This window comes from Sphaeramia orbicularis, chromosome 6, assembly GCF_902148855.1.
Source record: "Sphaeramia orbicularis chromosome 6, fSphaOr1.1, whole genome shotgun sequence".
Lineage (NCBI taxonomy): Eukaryota > Metazoa > Chordata > Actinopteri > Kurtiformes > Apogonidae > Sphaeramia > Sphaeramia orbicularis.
In genome coordinates, this window is record NC_043962.1 from 39,419,523 (window position 1) to 39,444,202 (window position 24,680).

Here is a 24,680-nt window from a genome sequence, read left to right on the forward strand (position 1 = left end):
TCATTCTGAGCTTTTATGAATATCTACATGATCAGTGAATTAAATATAGGACAATGCATGATTTTCACAGAAAAATGCTAAATACAGTGGATTATATACAATAAATGGTGATAAATCACTTAAGAAAGATTAAATAGAGAAAAAATTTCATTTGGGCACTGTCACAAAAGTAGCACTGGGTGTTTATGGGTTAAATCATAAAAGCATAACATTAAAACACTGAAGTCACACATTAACACAGGCTGCAGGATTACCTCTTACAGACTTCAGTCCACCTGTAGGAAAGGACAGTGTAAATGCAAACCAAGCCTTTCAGACCCTTATGAGGTTCAGCATCGTGTGATGAATATGATATACACAACCGCACTGTTGTGTATGACACCATACAGATGGAATTTCTTTTTTTTTCCAGACACATTCCTTTTTTTTATTCCTATTTATACACATCATTAATCATCTTTAATGATTACATACTGACTCCCAGTTACACTTTATCTATAAAGAATAAATTATACTGTTACAATCATTTCATGAGTAGCGGTAAAAAATATTTTACCTGATTTTATGTGCAACAGTGTACAACTCTCCTTTAAGCTTGCTAACATCGTCAGACCCAGATTTTGGGTGAAATTACACTTTAGATCAAATTACTCTATAGTACAAAAAAAGACATTATATACAAACAATATATGTTCAGATAACAGGCCAGGCTGATCCAGTTGAAACCACTGTTGAAATTTACATTTAATTTGCTTATAGAAATCAATTACTCCACTTAATCTGTTCATTTTTGGTTCCTTTGTGAGGAAATTATTAGGAAATTATTATTATTTTATATTGCTTTTGCACTATCGTTATGCATGTACACTTTTTCTTGCACTTTTCTGTTGCTGCCTTGCCTGTTGAATTTCTCCATTGTAGGAACAATAAAGTTTAACCTAATGTGATCTAATCTAAAAAAAAACTCATATTGAATATGCATGTTTAAAAAAATGAATTTGCTGTCAGTGTGGTTTATGACTGGTCCCACATCGATCGTTGTTTTTTTTTTTTTTTGGGGGGGGGGGGGGGGCACATTTCTTAGTGAATTTGTTTGTGACTTACCCGCCTGGAGACGGTCGGATCACTGCCTAATGATATGGAGTCGCTCCTCCAAGACAGAAGGTCAGAGCAGGTCATATCTCCACCTTCACTACTGAAACTCAGACAGGGCTCTGTGGGCACCATCACTGCTGCAGGGATCACCAGATCTGTTGGCCTCTGAGGCTTTTGAGGCTGGACTGGTTCCTTTGGAGTCACTGCAGGTCTGTTTGGTTTAGTCAACGGCGAAGACCGAAGCTGAAAAATGACGTGAAAAAACATTCCTTTACTCCTTTAGAAATATCTGAGTTGTAGGGTTTTTACATCACTGGGAAAGTACCATCAGAGTTACTAAAACACTGCATTATTTATTATTATCTGGAATTTCCCCTTGTGGGATTAATAAAGGCATTTTATCTTTTCCTATTTGAGGTTTAGGACAGAGCTCATCTGTACATGTAATGATTAGATATTTCTGTCAACACTTCTCTCTGGTCTATCTGAGAGGATTTCATGTTATAGTGTTCAGATACTTACCAATACTACAAAGAAAATACACAACTGTTAGTATAAGTTATGCATTCAAACTTTCCTTCGGTAAAAGTATGCAGGTACTATCATAAAATTATACACGTGTATGTCGAGTGTTAGAAGTTAAGATATTCTGAAAAAATGAAACAGTCCCTGCCACTGTTATGATGTTTGTGAACATCATAACAATGGTTATATCGTTAAAGCACCACTAGACAATGATGTTGGTGACAATGGGGCAAATACTGATAATTACTTTTACTCTCATTCAAGTGATCTAAGTGGAAACAAGACTCCTGCACCTCTTCTTGACTTGGCCTGCGATGGCCAATCATAGCTTGTTCAGAGTTGATTGACAACAGTAACAACCAACCAGTGTTTTGGCTTCACAATTCCACTGCAACATGAAACGTCACATTGTCCATGTTTATGTTCAGTCTGAGCGCTGGGCAGTGATAAAACTGATTCTCACATTTTTTTTTAGAATCTTTCAAGTAGTTTTTTTTTACTGTACATATTTGAGGAAGAGGCCATTTAGAAACCTTTACATACTGTAAGCAGTGTATTATATTTTGTCCTGTGAAATCCATGTATCTCCAAAAAGTCAACTTTTCATGAGTTCAGAAAACAGACAACTATTTTTGAGCACATACTTCCATATGTCTGGTGCCCATCTAGACCTAAAAAACACCCTAACGGTGATGGTGTTTCATGTATGCCACGTTTCCACTACGTGGCTCCGGCTTGACTTGACTCGACTCAGCCTTTTTGTGTTTCTGTTTCGTAAAAGAACCTGGAATCTGGTACCCTGTCCTACTTTTCTACTACTTGCTCAGCTGAGGTTCCAAAATGGGTGAAGAGATACTAAAATGTGACGTGTGAACACTGCAGACCACTGATTGGTCAGAGAGTTGTCTCTGCGTCATTGCGTCATCAATGTGCGACATGCCATTTTTTAAAAAACAGATTCTGAAGTTTACAGTAAATATACTAGTAGGTTAATCCATGATGACAGCCCACAAAATGACACCATAGTCGGTGGTGGAGGTTCAGACATTTCTGCCCTTGGTGAAAGATTCAGCAGGAGCTTGACGGGGCAACACGCAATGAGCAATTTTATCAACAACTCTCCGAGCAGAAGTCACAGAGGTCACACACAGCGTCACTATGATGTCCAGGTACTCTAAAGTCAGTACTATCCTGTAATGAAAACGGTCTCCAGGAATAGTACCTGGTACCCGAGTCAAGTTGAGCCAGTTCCACATAGTGAAAACGTGGCATTAGATTATGTCCTCTGCAATACAACAAATGAAAGAACACAAAATAACAGGAAGAACCATTTATTCTAACTAGAAGCACTCGGAGAGCGCAGACCTCCGCCAAGGCTGATCAGTGGCCCCCCCTGTGGGCCCCCCCACCCCCGATCACCACCAAAATTTAATCATTTCTTCCTTATCCCATTTCCAACAAACCCTGAAAATTTCATCAAAATCTGTCCATAAATTTTTGAGTTATGTTGCACACTAACGGACAGACAAACAGACAGACAAACAAACCCTGGCAAAAACATAACCTCTTTGGCGGAGGTAAATACAAGCCTTTTACCAAAAAGAATATATTTCACTGCAAGCAATTTGTTGAACTGGAATTTAATGTAATTTTTTCCTCTCTTTTTTTAATCAGTAACTATTTTTAATGACATTTATTTTGTCATCTAAGGCCCCACCAAACTATAAAGAAAGAGTGAAGGGAATCAGAGTAACATGATGTGAAGTCCCAAATGTTTTTGTCTCACCAAACTGCAGCTGAGTCTCTGTATTGTACATCCATCCTGAAGGTGTTTTCTTCACCCAGTCAGTGCTGGTTCCACACTGATACCGTAACTCCTGAATGAGCCCAGGATGATGAAGTGAGTACACCTTTCGTATTGTACGTTGTCTGATTGGAACAAATGCAGTACCCCAGGAATAGTCCTTACACAAACAACACACACACACCTTCCCAGTGTGAACTCTACACGCCATAAACCACCAGTTATCAATTCCAATCTTCGCTCACGTCCCTCAAACAGCTCTGAGGTGCCTCTGAATTAGCATATGAGAGAGTGTTTACAGCTCAACAAAATGTCTGCCTGCCTCCCTGAAAGTGGCGTTCATCTTCATAGAACGAAGAGGCTGCCTGGGCCTGTTGAGTACAATTAGGCCCCAGTTGGCAACAGACATCAGCAGCAGCAGTTTAACATCTCACAGAGCCGTGATTGTCCTTTAACTGTTTAGGACTGGAGTCCCAAGAGAGCTAATTATGCCTCTCCAGTCACTATTGTCCCTGCCAGACACACACACACTGACACACTTATGCAGATAAATACAGAGGCAGGCTGGCTCCAATGCATACACACAAACTGGGAAAGACCTGATAAAACACGTCACACCTATTATTTTGATTTCAGCTAATTATTTTAAGTACTACATTGCTTTTACTGTAAACAATAATGACACTGCTTTGCACTTCAAAAAAGGTCCCTGCATGGCTTTTAATTCACATGTAATCATCACATGGAGGCCTCAGGTTTACACTGTTTTACATGTTCATCGGTGATGCTCAGCATGTAGGGACTTTCAATGGTGTCACTATGATTTACAGCATTTATAAACCTGCATTTTCATATTATTTTTAGTCCAAAAGCTGTTTGCTGCTCAAAAATGATAAATACATGCTTGGACAACATGCCCGTTTGCCATCATTTGGAGAAGTGGCGGCGCTGGATTATGTTTAGGTGATAAATGAACCATATATTTGACATGTTTCTGTTTTCTGTTTACCAAAGAGGGGCTGTTTTGTAAATCTGTATGTAACTGTTAATGCAGACTTGTGACAAATGAAAAGATAAGTCTAACGAAAGTGGTCTCTTCCATGTTGACAGTGATCCCTGAGGGCTCACTGAATGGTTTGATAAGAAAGAAAATGATGTCAGTTGTATTTTATGGCTTTCACAGTCACCACATCTCAACCTGACTGACCATCTATGTTAGACAGCCGTCACCTCCTCCATCATCAAAACACTAAATGAGGTAATATGAGTTTGCCAAGAATCTGTCATCTTTCCAGTTTTGCAGACTGTAGAATCAATACCTAGAACCTATTCCTCTGTTCAGAACTTATATCTATAACTAATCCATCAACTAATATCACTTGCAAGTGATAAAAATGTTGATCTGAGTATAAATGTAAATTGTTCACAAACAATTTATTTTATTTGTTTTCCACCAAGTCTATGTAAAATATACTATGATTCTTTTTCCATATTATGATTTTATTATTCCACACACCACAGTAAAATGCTGCCATAAATGAACTGTCCTTTTACACCTAGACCACAGATACTTATTAATGAGCCTCATCCACAAGCGTTACATCTGAAATGGCACATAAAAGTCATTTAAATTTCCATTTGGAATTTTTTTGTTGTACACATTATGTTTGCACATCCTTTACACATCTGACATGGCATGCTCAAATCCATGATAAAGAAAAAAGTTAGTGAGACAAAACGCAAATGTTTAGTTTTTGAAACAAAACTGCATATATCAAACATATATATCAACATGATAGTGTCTCAACTGCTAATCATGCTTTTGTTTTCAACACGATTATAATATTTTCACACAAAAAAACACATTCTGATGATTTTCCATCAAACGACCACCAACTGTCAGTATTATTAAACTTTCAATAGCCAGGTTGATGCATTGACAGTCCTTGGTTAGATTTAGAGAAAGATACGAGAAAAGTTTGTATAAACACCATTAAAATATGAGTGAAAGCATATTCACTAATAATTAAACAAACCCATGATCTTTTCCTAACCCTAACCAAAGCTCTTTTGTTGCCTAAACCTAAAACTTTATGGGGATCTGGATGTGGACTCCATTCTCTGGTGCACAGTCCAGGATTTTGTATGTCTGCCTTCCTTGTGATTGTAGAATAGCAAATAATGTAGAAGATCCTCCAATAATACCTTTCTGGTTGCATCACATTTATGACTTTTTTTTTTCAGCACCACCAAGAATCGACTGTTTAAGTGTTAAACCTGGACTCATCTGTGTTGCGTTCATATTGACACTGATTATAAAGTTGTTTGTAACACATTTAAATACCTACTAACAGCTAAACTGAGCTGAAGGGGAGTTGGACATGAACATAAAAACAAGCTGTCTTGCCCGCTGTGTAAGGATTTTAATTAACAATCACATCATTCCTGAATGAACGGTGAGGTAATACAGATCGGTGAGAGTACACCTAAAAGCATGCATGTTTGATGCGCAGCGTTTAATGAGCAAACTCTCAAAACTGCATGATCCCTGCTGCATCTATAGCAAGGACACAGTAAATGATCTGTTTCAGATCCTCCTGAGGTTTGTTTGGGGGGGGGGGTCTGATTGTCATTAGAATAGGCAAAGACCTCAACATGACATGGAATGGGTTTTAATTGGTGCCGGTGACTGTCACAATGTGTAGCATCAAAGTGCCGTGCAACCTAAATGGCATATATGGTACGCAGCATTGGTAAACACACAGAAATAAAGAAATGGTTACAGGTAATGTGATGTGTACGGGACAGCTTTAAGGGGAACGGTTATGTCAAGGAAGTTATAAGCATATGTCACCAACCAGAAACAAGGATTTTATGTTACTTTGTGTTTATGTAAGTCTCATCATGATGGCAAATCTGAAAAAGACACGTTTTCATCATGTTGAACTTGATGAAACTGAGCTTCGTTATTGAAATGTTCTATTAAAGCTCATATCTACTGTATATCTAAATATCCCCATATGACAGGTTAAGACCCTGTGAAAAGAAGCCACGCCTTGTTGAATCTAAGATGTACACAATACTTTAAACAAGTAACACAATCAGACAGTTATGTGTGGAGGTGTTTGTCACTGTTTATTGTTTAAATGCATGTAATATTTAAACCATTCCAGTGTTTCTATATTAACCTATAAAGACCCAATGCTACTTTTGTGGCAGACCCAAATGAATTTGTCTCTGTTTAACCTTTCTTAAGTGATTTATCACCATTTATTGTAACATTATCTTCCTTATTTTGCGTTTTTCAGTGTAAATCATTTATTTTCTTATTTTTAATTTACTAATCATGTAGATGTTCATTAAAGCTCAGAGTAAAGTTGAGAGTTATTATATCAAAAACAGAGAAGAATGAAGAAAACGTGACTGTCTCAACCAAGTATATCATTAACTAAACATAAACCAAGTTTCCATCCACTGTCAGTGATTCAACTCCATAAGTTTTACTGGTGAATCAATGTTGTAGAAGATGACGGTGTTTCCTTGTTCACTATGGAGTCTCTGAACGTCCAAATGGGTCATATCTGATGACCATGAAAAGATGACAAACTGTGTTTTACACTAATTATTTAAATGGATTGATAAAATAAGTGGATCAGCAGGTATTAAACAGTTTACATCAGTGGATGCTTTTGGTCGAATATAACTCAAAAATGGTTGAATATCATCAAGAGACAAAAACATGTAAAGAAAAGTAAACATTTATAAGAAAAAATATAACTTGGTGAAATCCCATATGTCTTTGTATGTTGGGACAGACTGGAGAAATCATTATATTCCTTGTGTAAACTAACTTTGATAGTACTGGACAACAAGTCAAAGCAATATCTTTACTGTGGGACAGTGGAGAATATCATTGTCTGATGAAATGTCCACATTAACATGGACATTTCTTTTAACCCATACAGACCCAAACATTAATCACAGACCAAAACCATTTACCGATCTAAACTGTTTAATACCTGCTGATCCACTAATCCTATCAATACATGTAAATAATTGGTGTAAAATGCAGTTCGTCATGTTTTCATGGTCATCAGATATGACCCATTTGGATGTTCAGAGGCTCAATTGTTACCATGGAAACACCGTTGCCTTCTACAACATTGTTACACCAGTAAAACCCATAGAGTTGGATCAAAGACACTGGATGGAAATGCTTGTTTATGCTCAGTTAATCATGTATTTTACAGAAAAAAAAAAAACCTTTTTCTGCAGTTTTCTCTGTTTTTGATATAATAATCTTCAATTTTATTCTGAGCTTTTATGAACATCTACATTATCAATAAATTAAATACAGAAAAATGTCTGATTAATACTGATAAAATGCAAAGTACAGAAGACAGTGTTATAATAAATGGTGATAAATCACTTAAGAAAGGTTAGATACAGAGAAAATGTCAATTGGGAACTGACAACAAAGTAGTGCTGGGCCTTTATGTGTTTAACAAATAAGTTCTTCTTTCATTCTGTCCACACAAGTTTCATTTTACAAAATACATCTCCACACAAGTCAAAAATGACTACAAACCAGAATAAACATTTAGACAAACCATTGTTTCTGGGAGGCTTAAAATTGTGGACACTGTGGATAATATCGGACGTAACAATATTCCATGTGATGTGAGTTTGTCCATAACATTGAATCGATCCGTTCTCTAAAGGTATCCATGCTGACCCTGTTCTGCTGCAGGTCATACATTGATTTACAACCCTCATTTATTATTTATTAGTGTATACGGTGCATGAGCTTTAACAGTTTTAGACTTTATCGGAATCTGTGTGTTCTATGTAAAATCTAAAATGTTAAATGTTTTAGCACCACCTACCTACCATACAACATTGTTTATTTTTGCTTGGAAACCTCTGTAAAATCCATACCACTGTCTTCCATACAACACTGTACTTCCATCACTCCACTCTTGCAATCTGCAGGTTCAAAGTTCAACTGAAAAAAGTTCTGCAAAAACTTCCTCAACTTTGTAACCACTACATTCATAATCAATATGTTTAACTTAACACTTTATAGATACACACACAGCCTGGCCAAAAAAAAGAATCACCTGAATTTAATAAGCAAACAGATAAGATCCTTCTATTGCATAATTACTACAGCGATTTAAGATGTTTTCTATGGTGGTCGACAAGGCCCAAAAACATTGCAACGGCCCAATGCGTCTCAGTTAAGAGAAAACAGCAGCGACTACAGAAACGATGCAAATTCATAAACTCAAACTCAAGTCTAAACAAAGTACAAAAAGAGGAACGTGGTGCAAATGAAAAAATAGGACCAATGGCCCTGTAGCTTACCGGCCAAATTAAAAGCTTTGGGAAATGTATCCAGATGCCATTTCTTATCACCCAGTTCTGTGTATTTATTATATTACAGAAATAGCCCATGTTTTGGTCATATTCCAATCAGATTTGTAAAAAATTCAAATTCCAACTTGATATCATTGATATTTACTGATTTATTGGATCAATCCACTTCCTATCTGTTATGATGGGAAAATTTTTAAAAGTCACACCAAATCCAGAATCAGATCCGGATGGAAATAATTTCAATACCTTGTGTTGACATCATCATAAAAAAGCTGTATACCAAGTTTGAAGTCAATCAGAACTGTAGTTTCAGAGAAAAAGACAATTGAAATTTTTTCTCCATAAGAGCCCATGTTAAATTTTCCGTAAGTTCCCGGATCCAGAAGAAGATCCTGATCAGCATGTGGCCATTATGTTTTGGTCATCTCCCCATCAGGTCTGTACTGTAGAAATTTACACTGGATATCATTTATATTTACTGAGTTATTGCATCGATTGACTTCCTATGTCTTACAATGGGGAAATTGCTCAAAGTCGCACCAAATCCAGAATTTGATCCGGATCCAAATAATTTCTCTAACTTTTGTTGGCATCATCATAAAGTCATAAAATCTAAATTTTTGTAACGGACGACAGATGACAGACGATGACACCAGACGCCGCATGACGACAATAGCTTACAACCTGTCAGCTGGTAAACTAAAAATGCGCTGCAAGACACAAAAACAAGTGCATAATCATCAAATGCTCTGCAAATAGAGAAACAATGCAACGCACAAAACAATTCAAACCAAGAAAACATCTGCAAATGAAAAACGCTGCATAACCAGTCAGTACAACGGAAGTGCTCCAAACCTGTAGGGGGCACTGTCACCAGAACAACTCAATGCAGAGACACACAGGATGGAGAGAGAGACGGAGAACAGCTGACTGACAGGGTTTCAAACTACACTGGGAACAAACTGAAGTTACGACGTAGCGCGGTAATGTGACTTTTATTTCATTATATTTGACACTAGTCTGTTGTCTGTAAACGCTGGATGGCTGCAGGTTTGAAGCACTTTCATTGTAGTGACTGGTTATGCAGCATTTTTCGTTTGCAGATGTTTTCTGGGCTTGCATCGTTTTCTTTATTTGCAGAGCATTTGATGATTATGCATTTTATCTTGTATCTTGCAGCGCATTTTTTCATTTGCACCATGTTCTTCTTTTTGTTCCTTGTTTAGACTTGTGTTTGAGTTCGTTAATTTGCATCATTTCTGTACTTGCTGCTGTTTTCTCTAACTGAGACACATTGGGCTGTTGCAATGTGTTTGGCCCTTGGCGGCCACCGTAGTTTCAGCTGCAACAAATTATTTAACTCTAACTGATGCAATGAGTAGTTAGAGAGCATAAAGACTAACTTTGGATGAAAAATTAATGCAATTATGAACATAAATAATGTGACATAAATGTAAAAGGGTGACATAAACGATGCCACGGTGAATGTGTCAAAGCTGTAATCAAAGCTAAAGAAGGTCCAACAAAATATTCCACATGGGACTTTATCTGACTGGACAGTGGACAGTGTATATTTTATTCACATGTCTGATAAAACACGTATATTTGTCAGAGTGGAGCATTGTTGTGAGTCACACGTGTCATGAATTTGTTGTTTTGTTGCCCTGTGATGAACTGGCAACATGCCCGCTGGTAGCTGGGATTGGCTCCAGCACCCCCACGATCCTTTCAAGGATTAAGCAGTTCAGAAAATAAACAAACAAATGAATGAATGAACGAATGAATGAATGTGACCCACTAGGGAGAATACAGATGAAAAATTAGCCTTGAGCTCTAATACAAAGCATCAAATGGCAATATTCATGTTAATTATTGTGCATTGTCCCTTACAGATAAAATAAAAATAATAGCAGGTTGAAATGATGCAAACATATATAAAATTCTTTGTCAGTAGGAGGTAAAATGTAACCATTCTGACTGAAAACTAAAAAGAATGGACGGCAGAGAACTAAAGTATGACCGTGTTCAACTCCTGGTCATCTAATGGTGGAAACTTGTGCCCTGCGTTGTTTAAAAATGAATATGAACCTGTTTTATTTACATTATTTGGGCCTAAAAGTTCACTGTTGTTCTGGAAATAGATGCACTCAATGACAATATTAATGCCTTATTTAGAAAGAGGTAAATGTCAATATTTTCCACCTAGTAGTGTTAGACCACCTAAAACTGAGACCAAGATCAGTGTGGATACATGTCAAGGGCAGTATGTTTTTCAACTAGTTCCAGAAGCATTTGTTTGACATACTACATTCATGTCAAAGTCTGATGTGGACCCAGCTGTAGTAAATATAGCACTGTAGCAATGGTGGATTTACCTACCAGTGCCCTTGGTGCACCCCCCCCCCATTTGAACATAATTTAACTGCTCTTGCCAGGATTTGAACCCCAGTCTCCTGCATCGTAGACAGTAGTAGTACTTACTGAGATATCTGTCCACTTGTGCTTTGGGGCGCAAATTTATGCACCCCAAGCCTCTTCTATCTCTCATATTGGAGGAGGGGGGGGGGGGGGCGGTCTACTGCACACGCCCTAATTATGACAAGAGTCTATAAAAGTAAAGGGGGTTAAATCTAAACTAGATGAAAGTCTGATCATAAAGAGACAACTGTCTATTCTTGCAGCATTTGGGTCTGCATGAAAAACAGGCAGCCACAGAAGGTATGGACTGGATTATTATACAGTTGGAACTATAGAACTGCATGGATTGAATATTAAATATGTTTGAACACAGACAGTGATTAAGTGAATCACACAAAGTTATCAAACATAGGCCTATGCCTCTACTGTATCCTGTTGTTTCTAATTTTAAATGATTTGGAATGTAATGGAATTCAATGCCATAACTGAGTCCAACCTTATTAAAACCAACTCTGCTTTGGTTCCAATTGTGGTCACATTAGTGAGATTAAACTGTATTCATTTTATTAGTGTATGATAATAAAAAAATACAGTTTGATGTGACTGGAAGCGTTTATAATGTTAATTTTTCTTCGCTTCACCCCCTTGAACCCCCACCAGGGCTCCAACCCTGACCCCACCATTCTCCTCCTCAGACAAAGTACAAACAGTTTTGTGAGATTCATGCAATTTGGTGTTTTTTAAGATAAAATACAGAGGCTTTCTTGTCCAATACCAACAGTGGACCAGGTAAAAATCTTACAGATTCAGATTCTGGCCAGATTGACCCCCTTAAGGTTTTGAAACCAGGCTAAAGATAAGCACCAGAATCTAGATCCAGTCATACAGTCCACTTGGCTCCAGCCTACATATTAAAACCACTGGTCACATTTGTCACAGAGCTGTACTTTCACATCTCATGTACCGCTCTAAAAGTTTTTTCTAAAAGTTTCAAACTTAATTATTATTTGTTTCTGACAGGCCAACATCAGGCTGTCTGCATCATTCATGGCTGGTTCCATCATATCAAGCTATTGTTTTCTCAGTGTCTCAATTTGTTTTTTATTCCAGGACGTGTCGTCTGCAATCAGAATTTGCCCTGCAGGATATCACGGCATAGAATTGATTTAAATGTATAAGTGTTCACCAGCAGTATGAGGTTCAGCTGCATATGATGAGCATGATGACCTTTCCAATAATCTGGTGGATTTAGCATTTTTGTGATGTGACAGTACAACAGCAGCGCGGTGCAGGCTAATAATAGCAGAAGATCGGGGGTTAACCGTGATAAGGGGGTGAATGGACCCCCACTCTCCCTCTTTGCCTGGATTGGCATCTCCCCATTTCCCATGCAGTGGAGAGCGTATCCCCCAGTGAACACTCAGGCCTGTAAATTGTTTATCAGACACTAATGCAGTAGCCTAATCCTATTTGCATTCATATTAGTTTCCCCGTATCACGATCTGGGGGAATTACTTATTTGAATTCTTCTGAGGGGTAAATAACTTTATGCATGATATCAGTATCTTCATAATTCAGATCAGTAAAGTCAATTTGGTTTAAGTGCTCCTCCGCCGCGTGCCAGAGAGGTTCTGAGGAAACTTATTTGGAGGCGGTTCGGATCAGTGAGCATGTACACATGAGGGCGGGTAATGGAATCTATCACAGAAACGCTGTAAGAGAGTTGAAATTCTCACATGTTTACCCCCTCAGAGGCTCTAAGCCTCACAGATTTAAAAATACAGTCCTGAGCTGAGCTGCTCTGTGCAAATGCCCACTTAAGAGGAGTTCCTTCTACTCATTTGCACATAAATGTGTTTGCCCTTTCACATTATATATTACAGCTGTATTTAGTAACAATGACTTTACTCTATTCTGAGTCCTGTACACTGTATATGGTAGTGAATACAGTTCATGGCACTGAGTTTAATTATGGAGGGACGTGGCTAATTATGATTATGATTATTATTGATAATAATAACAACAACAATAATAATAATAATAATAATAATAATAATAATAATAATAATAATAATAATAATAATAATCTTTTAAAGTCTTAAACTCTTTACCACATGATCTTTGAATAGTGAATGTCACCCTATTTATTTATATTAAGCCTTTAGCAAATATCAACCAATATGCAGCCAACATATCAGAACTTGTATTTGTATTAGGATTAGTTTTAGTTTTAATATTAGTATTAGTATTAGTTTTAGTATTAGTTTTACTTTTACTTTTACTTTTAATTTTAGTTTTAGTATTGGTATTAGTATTAGTGTTAGTATTAGTATTAGTGTTAGTTTCAGTTTTAGTCTTAGCCTTAGTATTAGTATTAGCATTAGTATTATTAGTATTACTTTTAGTATTACTTTTAGTATTAGTATTAGTTTTAGTTTTTGTATTAGTTTTAGTTTAATAATTAGTTGTAATTAGTTTAGTTTTAGTATTAGTTTTAGTCTTACTATTAGTATTAGTTGTATTAGTATTAGTATTAGTTTCAGTCTTAGTCTTAGTATTAGTATTAGTATTAGTATTAGTTGTATTAGTATTAGTATTAGTATTAGTATTAGTACTAATATTAGTACATTGTCCTGAAACTGTTGTCATTTATGTTATTTTGCTAAAGATTTTTTTTAATCAAAACTGCAAATGACAACTACTGATAAATGGTTTGGTCTTAAAATGGAAAAAAATACACATATAAAAATAAATGTCCATTAACTTTTCTAAGATTTGGTTTGTGATAAACGTCTGATCATCAGACTAAATGTCAAAGATAGTATTTTTTTTCTGTTTTCTACTAACTGAGACAGTTAAATAATCAGTTATTTGCTTCAGCTCTGAACTTACATTCACCTCCATCTTTTGATATAATGTCCACTAAATACACTGAAAAAGTCACAGACCTTTGAAAACATTGACGTTTTTCTTATTTAGCAAAAACTTAACATTTCATGGACATGAGATCTGGACAGAGACGAAATATCAATTCAGCGTGGTAATTTCAAAAACAAAACAAAATCTGCAAGTGTGAAGTGTAAGAAAACTGTCAAGGATAAAAAATGCAGGCAGCTTGAGATAAAAGCAGCCGGTGATATGATTTCTTATCTTTCCAAGGATGTCTCATCATTTGAGAGACATTGCTCAGGAAATGAGAATAATTACTGTAGTTCACAATGAACAAATACATTATTGAAAACATCCTGCATGTCTTAAATCCATGATGTGACGTGTAGAAACAAGACTTGAATGAATAATTACAGCTCTACCGCTACAAACCACAATGTATGATGAAAAAAAAAAAAAAAAGTGAAGAAAAATCAGTTGGAAAAAGGGTTTGAAGAAACAGAAAAAAATGGCAGATTGATGAAAAAAGCTGTCAGGAAATCTGGGCTTTGAACTTGATCAGAGACATCGTTTAAACAAAGAACAAAGCCAGCAAATATGGAGAAGAAAGGGCTACCTGTGAGCGGTGAAAACAAAGGGGTGGAGGAAGAGGAGACATTTGGCACTGCAAGCTCTAAAGTGGAGTGGAGCAGTTGAAGCCCATGAATATAGATGAGAGGGTGATGTGCATATTATTTCCCATCAGGCACTGTGTCTGTGCTCACCTCCTCTGCCTGAGTGATTACCAGTGCTGGGACGCTGCCACCTGACTCCCCAGCCTCCTCCTGATTGGCTGCGGCAGTCTTGGGGTCCTGGCCCAGGTGGGAGTCGGTGCGGTGAACTAACAGCTTCGCTCGGCCTCCTCCCTGATCCACGGCTCGGGTTTGATCCTGACGTAGATCTTTATGTAAACAGAGGGAAGACAATATACTTTACTCTAAAGATCATGTGATTTGGCAGAAGAACATGTACGCAGATGGACTTCAGGGGGTGCTGTTTTGAAAAGAGTCTCAGTTTCAAGGAGTAGTTTGTCATTTTAGGAGAGGAGGCTTTAATTTTCAACATTAAAGACTTTTAAAAACAGTTGGTGGTAGGAGGTTAGTTAGCTTCACTGGGTGGAGACGCAGCATGTGCGCACAGTGTCACCAGCTTAACAGGCCAAAGTACACCCCCACCTGGACTATACCCAGGGTTAAAGCGGCCTGGGTCAGTTTATACCCAGGTCAGTTGTGTTGAGTAATATGCAAGAATTACTTCATTTTTCAACATTTTACTGGGGGTTCAGCTTTGTCAGGTAAATCAAATGAGAACGCTAACTGGGGGTATACCTTGGCTGTTGTTATAGAGCTGGGGTGTCAAACATATGGCCCGCAGACCAAAACCGGCCCTCTGAGGGAGTCAAGCTGGGGCACAGGACGAGTTTGTAAAGTGTAATAATTTCACAGAACACATTAAAAGTCAACAGTGTCACTGAGTCTTAGCAAGTTGTGCTGATCATTAAGTTAAATGCTTTATTATTCAGTTCCAGGTGCCTGTAACTAAATATTTTGTGCCTTTGTAGATCCACTGTGATATGTAAGTTGTGATGCACATCTATAAATGATCATTTGAGACATAATATTGTTTAAATTGCATTTTGTGTCTTAAAAAATTGTATGTTGTTCATGTTTGTTCAGGTTATTCATATTTTTTAAGTATAGTTTGTAAATGTAAAATTTTTTTGTAATGTCATATTCCTTTTTTTTGTACTAAAACAAAGAGAAAATTTTGGTCATTATTCATATATTATAATTATTACTTTACTGGAGTGTCTAACTTTGAAAGTTTATATTGTATCAAGGACTTCAAATTTTCCAGTCAAATTAACTGAACATTATGTTACAATTGCATTGTAATGTTTTGTTTTAATGTAGATTTATTTTAACGTCTAAACACTACTGTGAAGTGAGGTAGTAATCTTTGATTTTTGTGGGGCTCTAATATTTTTTACTGAATATGGTTTTCTGGTTGAAGTAATAGAAGTAATTTGTTTCTTTAGAGTTTTAATATTTAAATCAGTTAGCTTTCTCATTTGACTTACCTGACAAGGATAAACCCCCAATAAAATGTTAAAAAATGAAGTAATTCTTGTATATGTCACTCAACACTACTGATATCATGGGGGTATAAACTGGCCTTATCCTCTTTAACCCCAAGTATAGTCTGAACGGGGGTATACTTTGGCCTGTAACACTAGTTCATTTACCCACACCCGTGCAAACACTGTTGGCTGATGTATCCTTGAGCAAAGCACATAACCCTCCGTTGACTCCCCAGACCCTTGACAAAACAGCCCACTGCTCCTAGTCTGCTGTATGTGGTGTGTTCCTGCATGTTCCCCATTCATTCTAATGGGAGAAGGTGATTTACAGATTTTGACCAATTTTCTCCAAAACCACGAAAAAAAGGAGTGATTTTTCCACATAAGCCACATATCTTCAGAACACACTGACATTACTGATGGGAAGTTCAGCTTTTTTCAGAAAGCCTGCTCTTTTGGCTCCCAAAGAAGAGCCAGCTCTTTCCGCTCTCAAACAGCTCTTCATTTAATATCATTTATAACCTAATGTTTTAGCCTAACTTGGCAATTATGAACGGTTTATGTGCTAATAAACCCTTTTGCATTCAGTGTTCAGTGGCAACAACAAGAACAAAGTTGGTTCTGGCCAGGACATTTCATACGTCATGAAAAACTAAAGTGTCAAACTTGTTGGGGGTCCTCCACTTTTCTTCATTGACCACACCCATTCTGAATTTCTGACTAATCATGCAATAGTTCTCGCAGACTGCATGAGATGAAAGTTCTGCCCAGATGGTGTGTCAAGAACAAGCTGCAAGAACTCCAAAACCGGAGCTGTGAGAACAAAACGACGATATATTGTTCTCGCAGCTCCAGGAGTGATCAGAAAGTTTTCTATTCTCATGGAATCTGTAGCAGACTAAGTCACAGCACGGTGGTGCGTCTGTCCCCTCTGTGCCTTCACATAATGGTATGGTCCATATCCTCATATGGGAGTAGCTGCACAGTCACCACACTGCCCAATCTAAACAAAGTTCTGTGGTGAGTAGTGCTAAGCCACTGAGAGCGAACGGGCAAAAAAACTGGGGAGTCATCTCTTCTGATTGACTACAAAGCAAGGTTATAATAGTTTTGGATTTTTAATTATAGTTTAGTTTTATTTAGTTTTGACTCTTTTTTCTCTAATTCAGTTAGTTTTAATTAGTTTTTAGAGCATGTTTGCTAGTTTTTATTAGTTATTGTTTTTTTCTGAATGCTTAGTTTTAGTATTAGTTTTAGTTATTTCATATATTTCATCTTCCTCACCATCCTATTCAAATAAATTAGTGAGGTGTGAATCAGCGGGTTACTCTGGACACTTTATTTGGGGGTCGGGTTAGGGCGGCTCATTGACTGAGCAGAGACACAAACACATGTTCATTATGATGTATAAATTCCCTATAGCAGGTTGGGGGTGTGTGTGTGGGATCCATACACAACGTAACTTACATGAAAACAATGCGAAGATGTGCAAAGCGTGAGAGGAGATGCACAAAGCAGCCAGCAGTTAAACCAGATAGAAACATATAAACCAACTAACCAGCAGTTAAACCAGGTCAAGGTCAAGGTTACTTTATTTATACCCATAGGTAGATTTGTTTTGCAGTCTAGGTGATTGCCTCGGCATTACAACAACACTTACATTAAACATGCAAGACAGGCACTTGATCACGCTTACAGACAGGACAAAAAGACAGGACAAAACAAAAAGTGCTCAGTGTTCCACCATTCATCGGTATAGCAGCATGGATAAGTAAATAAAATAGGTGAGATCAAATAAATAAAAACAAGATGCAATAAAACACAATAAAAACCAGAAAAGCTAAAAACAATAAAAACAATCCGGGATAAAAACCAGAGTAAGAACATACAAATAAATAAAAAATTAAAAAATTGGAAGTCACATAATAATAAATAGAGCAAACAAAATGGAATAAATAACTAAATAAGTTAGTAAAGTGCAATGTCACTATTTCTTACTGAGCTCAGTGAAGGCAACAGGAACAAAGCTATTTTTATAACACTGTGTCCTGCACCTTGGGACTAAGAACCTCCGTCCAGAGGAAAGGAGTTGAAATTCACCTCGTAAAGGATGGGAGTCATTGTTAAGAACTGATGAAGCCAACCTCTGTACCTGTTTAGTGTACAGGGAGGCGGGACAAGACTGGGACTCACCAATCAGGCGACTGGACCATCTCACTATTTGATTTAGTAAGTGAAACCAGAAAGAAACATATAAACTAGCTAACCAGCAGTTAAACTGCACAGAAACATATATAAACATATATAACCCAGTCCATCAGCAGTAAACCACACCTTAGCAGATCTCTCATCTCTTAATCATCTCCAGTTCCATTATTAGCCAACTTTGCTTCATTTCAGTTCAGCTAGCTGTAGCTAGTAACATCAAACGTTTTTTAACATTCTAACAGGTTCCATACCTCTGTAATTGGATTAGTTTTCATCCTCCTCTTTTCTCCTCTTCTAAACTGTGCAGTTCAGGGCTTGGAAGGCCTTTTCATGGTGATAAACTCTCCAGTCTTTACCTGGATGCTAGTCCTGTCTGACGCGGTCATTCAGCTCCACTCTGTCACTCACACACACACACAGTGAGCTCAAAAAATAAATAAAAAACCCTGCCCCACTCATCACAAAAGTCAATCCCAGACAGGACTGTGCTGCTTTGTCCCAGCTTTAGTCTGTATGTTCCAGGTAGAGTGGGGACCAGAAGACGACTGGAAACCACCAGTGACCAGACATGACAGACTGTGAAGTGTCCTATGGTGCTGCAGCTAAAACTGCTGGAGCCAAATAAATCAATTTGATATCAATCCGATACTGACAAAGACAAAAACGAAGGGAATTTTATCCATAATTTTTATACGTTTTAGTTAGTTTTGTAACCACACAATACAGTTTCAGTTAATTACCCTTTTTTTTTTTTTTTAATTAGTTTTTATTTATTTCAGTTAACGAAAAATGTTTTTGCAATTTTAGTTTTCGTCATTTCATTCGTTTTCGTTAACAATAATAATCTTGCTACAAAGCATCATCTCTCAGAGCCGACTCCTATGAGCACGACACAACACTAGCTGATATTACATTGAAATTTTTCCGACATACAGATCACAAGAAAGTTGAGTTTGTTTTTCTCTCACGACAGAGCGCCATATAAGTCTTGTCTAGAGGAGGTAAATATGTGCAAGAAATTGATTCAAATCATAGTTATGACGAAACATTGTTAGTTACCTTTAAACACTATTTTAGTGCATTATTAGTTTATTCAGATCTTTCAAACCTCCTGACAAACCTTCATCCACACATCGCTCTCAAACCTTCCAGCCACATCCACTTAGGAGACAGGAAATGAACTGTGTCATTGGTAAAGCATCATCAAGAGGATTGTTGCCAAAAATGTATTTGTTCTCCTCAGGTACCAAAATGTTGCTTCCTGTCACCTCTATTAAGTAATTTCTGATCGTTTTTGTCATTTAAATGCAATTAATTCTGCAAAGTTTCCTCTTATTAAAAGAGGACTTTCTTTCCTTTTTAATATAAATTTTGTGTGACCACAGACATTTATAACCTCTTAAAACCCATCAATATTCATGATATTAGACTTCATCTGTAAGGGAACATCTATTTTCTGTATTTAATGTGATTACATCAGTTTAAACGTAACACAAACATAACCATTTCCCAGAAAATAGTGGATGTTAAAAGGTTAATCTGTGTATTAAAACCTTAAAAACCTTAAAAACACTTATGCAGAGGGTTTTTTAAGGTAAAAGAAAACACTGAAGCCACTTGTGCAAAAGTGTGAAGATCCTGTAAAGTGTGAAGCTCCTGTAAGATCACACTTGAATAGTTACTTCCTGTTGTGGTCTTTTGGTGCAAACATGCAGATTCGTATGTCAAAGTTTTTAATGTTGGACAAGAAACAGGCATCTGTAACTGTAACGAGAGGTATCATTATTCTAGAGGTCTCAGTTTTGCTTCTTTATGCCATTTTAAACCATCTACATTAGAAATATATATTTAAGAAAAGGTCTCAAAAATCCTCCAGTAAAAATGTGAGTAGTTCCTTCTTACCTCTTTGAACATCCACCCCTTGAATGTGCCCACGCTGCTGTTGTTGATCTGAACTAACTGACTGCTGATGACGATGCTGCTGATGCGTTTCTTCTTGTGGAAAAGTTCCGTCTTGGTTCTCATTGGCATGTGTTTGACTTTGATTTAATTCTTCCAGCTGGTTCTGAGGTAAGCCGAGCTGACGTGCTGTCTGATCCCTCCTCACATCACTGTTTGTAGATTGAGTCTCATCTGCACAAGCCTGGAACCTCTGCTGATCCTGGTCCTGTTTGAGATGTTCAGGAGTCTGATCCTGGACTTTGATGTTGAGTATCTGGGGCTTGGGTGGATCCTGATCAGCCTGTGCCAACCCAGTTGGAGAACGCTGGAGCTCCTGGGCAGTATCTGCCATCATATTGATTGTTTAGGTTTGTGGGTTTAGATTTTAGCTCTGGAATGAAATATACAAATATACAGAGTGAAAAAAAACATGGGCAGATCTGTGGCTGATTTTTCAACTTTGAACCATCTACTGTTTATTTCAAGAAAAATGTCACAAAATGATATAATTAATGTAAAAAACAAAAACAAAAAAAAAACAAAGCACTGCAACATTGAAGTTTTGAATGAAATAAATGGTAAATCTTGTTTTTACAGTTCCTTGATTCCTATATATTTACCCAGTACATATATAGTGCCATATATAGTGACTTCTGGCATTCTGTAGGATAATTAACCTTAAATATTAAGGGTGTGTTTGCAGAGAAACTGCTGCTGAAATACCAAAAACTTAACTAAAAACAGTTTAGTTGTGATAAGTTTAGTTTGTTAAAAAGCTGTGTGTAATTGCATTCTTTTTGGGAAAGTACACTACCTCAGTTACCCATTAATTCGATTGGTTTACCAACTTATTAGAGTGGTAAGTATCCAACAATGTATTAGAATTCACTAACAGTGGTGGTCGTCAGGGCCTTCTCTGCTGACTAAAGAATCAGAATCACTGACCTACACGTACACCCAACATTTTTATACCTGTGCCATGAATATTATTAAATTATAACCAACTGTCAGCTCTGTGATGAACTGGTGACACATCCAGAGGGTACCCCGCCATTGTACGATGTTAGCTGAGACAGGTTACAGCACCCCCGCAACCCTCTCAAGGATAAAGTGGGTCAGAAAATGAATGAATGAATGGATGGATGGATGGATGAATGAATGAATGAATGAATTTCCCAATTGTCTATTCTCTTAACTTTGTATCTTTTCTCTTGGTCATGTTTCCAGTAGTGTATATGTATGTGCATGTGTATGTGTATGTGTACATTAGAGCATTTGTCCCATCATATTTCATCCATCATGTCTGAAATATACGGCCTACCACTAATATTTACAGAGTAAATGCTCCGTAATTAAGCAATTTAAAATGAAAGATTAACAGTTCAATTACTGAATAAAGGAAACAACAATGACCTTCATTTTGAAATGGGTAAACACACACTGTAGCTGCTACACACTGCTGATCTTGGATCTGATTGGCCTTTTTGTTCCAATAACCAATGAGAGCATTTGTCACTAAAATGACCATCACCAGTTTGAGGGGTCGCTGACTAGAAGTAAAGCGTAAGCTCTTTTTATTCTTTGAGAAGACCCTTACTTTGATTTTGTGTGGGTTTTGCTATTGGCAGGCTGGCATCCTGTAATCCCAGGTGTAACACAACACTGGGTCTAGTGTGGCATTTATAACATACATAACACAAGGAAAGTTAGTGTGCATCATATTTAACATGTTGATATGTACAATAGCCATGAAATCACAAGCCTCTAACATCGTGCTACTATCACTTTAATATTGTTGAGGCAACACTAAAAAAACATTGTCTAATTAAATGCATCTCAGTTCAAGGGGCATGTTGGGACAGAGGATAAAGGGCGAGTAAGTGGAAAAGTTGTGGCACAGTGTTGAGTCAACTTTTTCAGAAAACACTGGAATCAAAACCATTATTGCAAGTACTCTGTAAACACTGGAATAAAACCTCAAACCTTTGCATAAACATAAAGTTAGTTTACTTTTGCCCAAACATGCTGCAAAGGTAGAAAATCCCAGCTTCAGAGAGTAAAAGTCCTACCCTGTTTGTTCCAACCACTCACTGAACCAGCCCATTTTGATGAGCACAACTCCTCATCCAGGTAGATTGGATACTTAGTGGAATCACCTGTGTCAAGTGAACAGGTAGAACCAATACATGGCAGGACTTCTGCTATATGGAGCTCGGATTACCCACCTCTGTCATGCTGTGTGTTAATTACTGTAGGAGATCATTTCTGAGATCTCTTTCTATTTCCTCAAAATGTCACAAAGAAATGAAGGAAACTGTACATTAGACCCTTATACTTCTGACACATTTGCATCTCTAGATCCAGGACATTTCTCATAATTCATTGCAAATAAACACACAACACATCTTATCTCAATCTTGATTTGACTGTTTATGAAGCCTTTCTTCTACTGTGTCTTATCTGAACCTGTTAGTCATACTGTGAAGTCTCTTCATAGCAACATTTCCAACCGTTAATACAGAAATCCCATGGGTGGTAATTATGTTTGAGCACACATCACAAGGATTGCTCATACTTGGATAATAACTATTAAAAAGAATGTTTTCCAATTAATTAAACACACTGTCTTTAAGTAACCTCTGGGCATTTGCCCCGCGGGCTAAGCTAATTTATGAGGTATTGGGGGGAAACAAACGAGTGCTTCTTTCATGTGAAAATCTTCACAAAAGAGCCAGTACCGTGGAGAGTATCGAGGGAACTGCAGTGCACGTTTCCCTGAATATTCAACTTTGTACAAGCAAATTGTTAACATAACTTTTTGATATGATAAAACCACACCACAGTGTCATTTCATGGGCAAGTCTACTGGGGTCTCGACTTGGCGATGATGAAAGAGTCATCTGAGCTTTTCCGAGCCATTACTTCATACTGCAGGAAGCTCACACTATATTTAATAGCAGACTGAGAAGAAGCCTCTTGAGTATCATTACCAGCAGAGTAGAATAAGAGGTGCGTTCACCTCACCCGCAGTGGAGTGCTTTAATGAAAGATGCTTAAAAAAGCGTGAAAATGCCATCCCTAATCTGCTCGACCCATCTGTAGAGGAGCAGCTTAAAATCGGCACTCCGCTGATCACTTGCACCGTTTCACCCCGTCAGTGCAGTCATGCTCATGATGTGCTTAGAGAGGCTCCTTAAGGAGAATGTTTTCACATTACTCAGGCTTCATTATGCCAAATCAATATTCGTTTAGCATCTCAGGTTATAGACTCCAGCTCAAATCAAGGCTTACTCCTCAGAGCCCTGCACAAAACTGCTAGGGAGAAATGTGAAAAGGAGCTGTTTTAACGAGCTGAAAAACTGTCAGCTGCTCTGTTTTAGCAGGAAAATGCCAGGTAGTTAACTTAAATTAAAAGGCTGAAACTATTTACACCTTCACCACTAAACTGTCAGTGTTATTTACCTCTGAAGAGGGTGCAATCCACAATTTACTCTTCATTTTATATCAAAGTTTGTTTACTTCTGATTGGAATATAGAGTCAGCAGACTGTCAGCAACACAATCCAGTAGTAGTGGGTAACTAAAGTACTTTCACTTGAGTAGCACACTGCAAATTTAAAATATTTGTTCTTCACTAGATTACTTACATTTTATACTACTTCATTGTAAGGACAAACATTATTCTGTTTGTTAGCTACTTTTTGCATAAAACTGTACTAGATTACATCAGATTCAACTTTAATATCATTGTACAAGTACTTTACAGTGAAATCCTGATTGGCATCCAAGCCACTGTGCATACAGTTAAGGGAATACAAAAGTAGTTTATAATGATTAAAAGTAAATATTACAGCACTGTTGCTCATAAGGATTGGAATAATTTTGTTTTCAGACACATTCCTCTTTTTTTTACAAATCATTAATGACCTTTGACCTGGTACAGTGATTACATACTGAGTCTCAGCTGCACTTTATCTATCAAGAATAAATCACATTGTCACAATCTCTCATGAGAAGAGGTAAAAAGATTTCATTTTAGCTAAATGGGCAACAGTATATATATATTTTTTAAATGGTACTATAGGTATGAATACAAATATGTATATAAATAGGGTAGCATTTTAACTTACATGTGTCCAGATATACACATCAGTCATAATATGATTTTATAAAAGACAGAACTTCTATCAAGTATCTACAATAGTTACAGTAGTGTGTCTGTAAATAACTCAACATCGACAAATGTCCAAATTAGCATGTATTTATATGTATTTGTAGTTGATGAAAATGTAACATGTAATGT

The 24,680-nt window shown here is 37.1% G+C and overlaps 1 protein-coding gene across 2 annotated transcripts in view; it reads right to left on the reverse strand.

Moving 5' to 3' along the window:
* Positions 1-24,680, reverse strand: part of LOC115420877 (ankyrin repeat domain-containing protein SOWAHA) — an 87,486-nt gene that overhangs the window by 61,970 nt on the left and 836 nt on the right. For both annotated transcript variants that reach the window (XM_030136467.1, XM_030136466.1), the window contains exons 2-4: positions 20,340-20,769; positions 14,875-15,050; positions 1,105-1,338 (exon numbers count right to left, since the gene is read on the reverse strand). In XM_030136467.1, coding sequence (XP_029992327.1) covers positions 1,105-1,338; positions 14,875-15,050; positions 20,340-20,733 — 804 coding nt within the window. In that variant the 5' untranslated portion in view covers positions 20,734-20,769. The remainder of the gene's footprint in view (positions 1-1,104; positions 1,339-14,874; positions 15,051-20,339; positions 20,770-24,680) is intronic.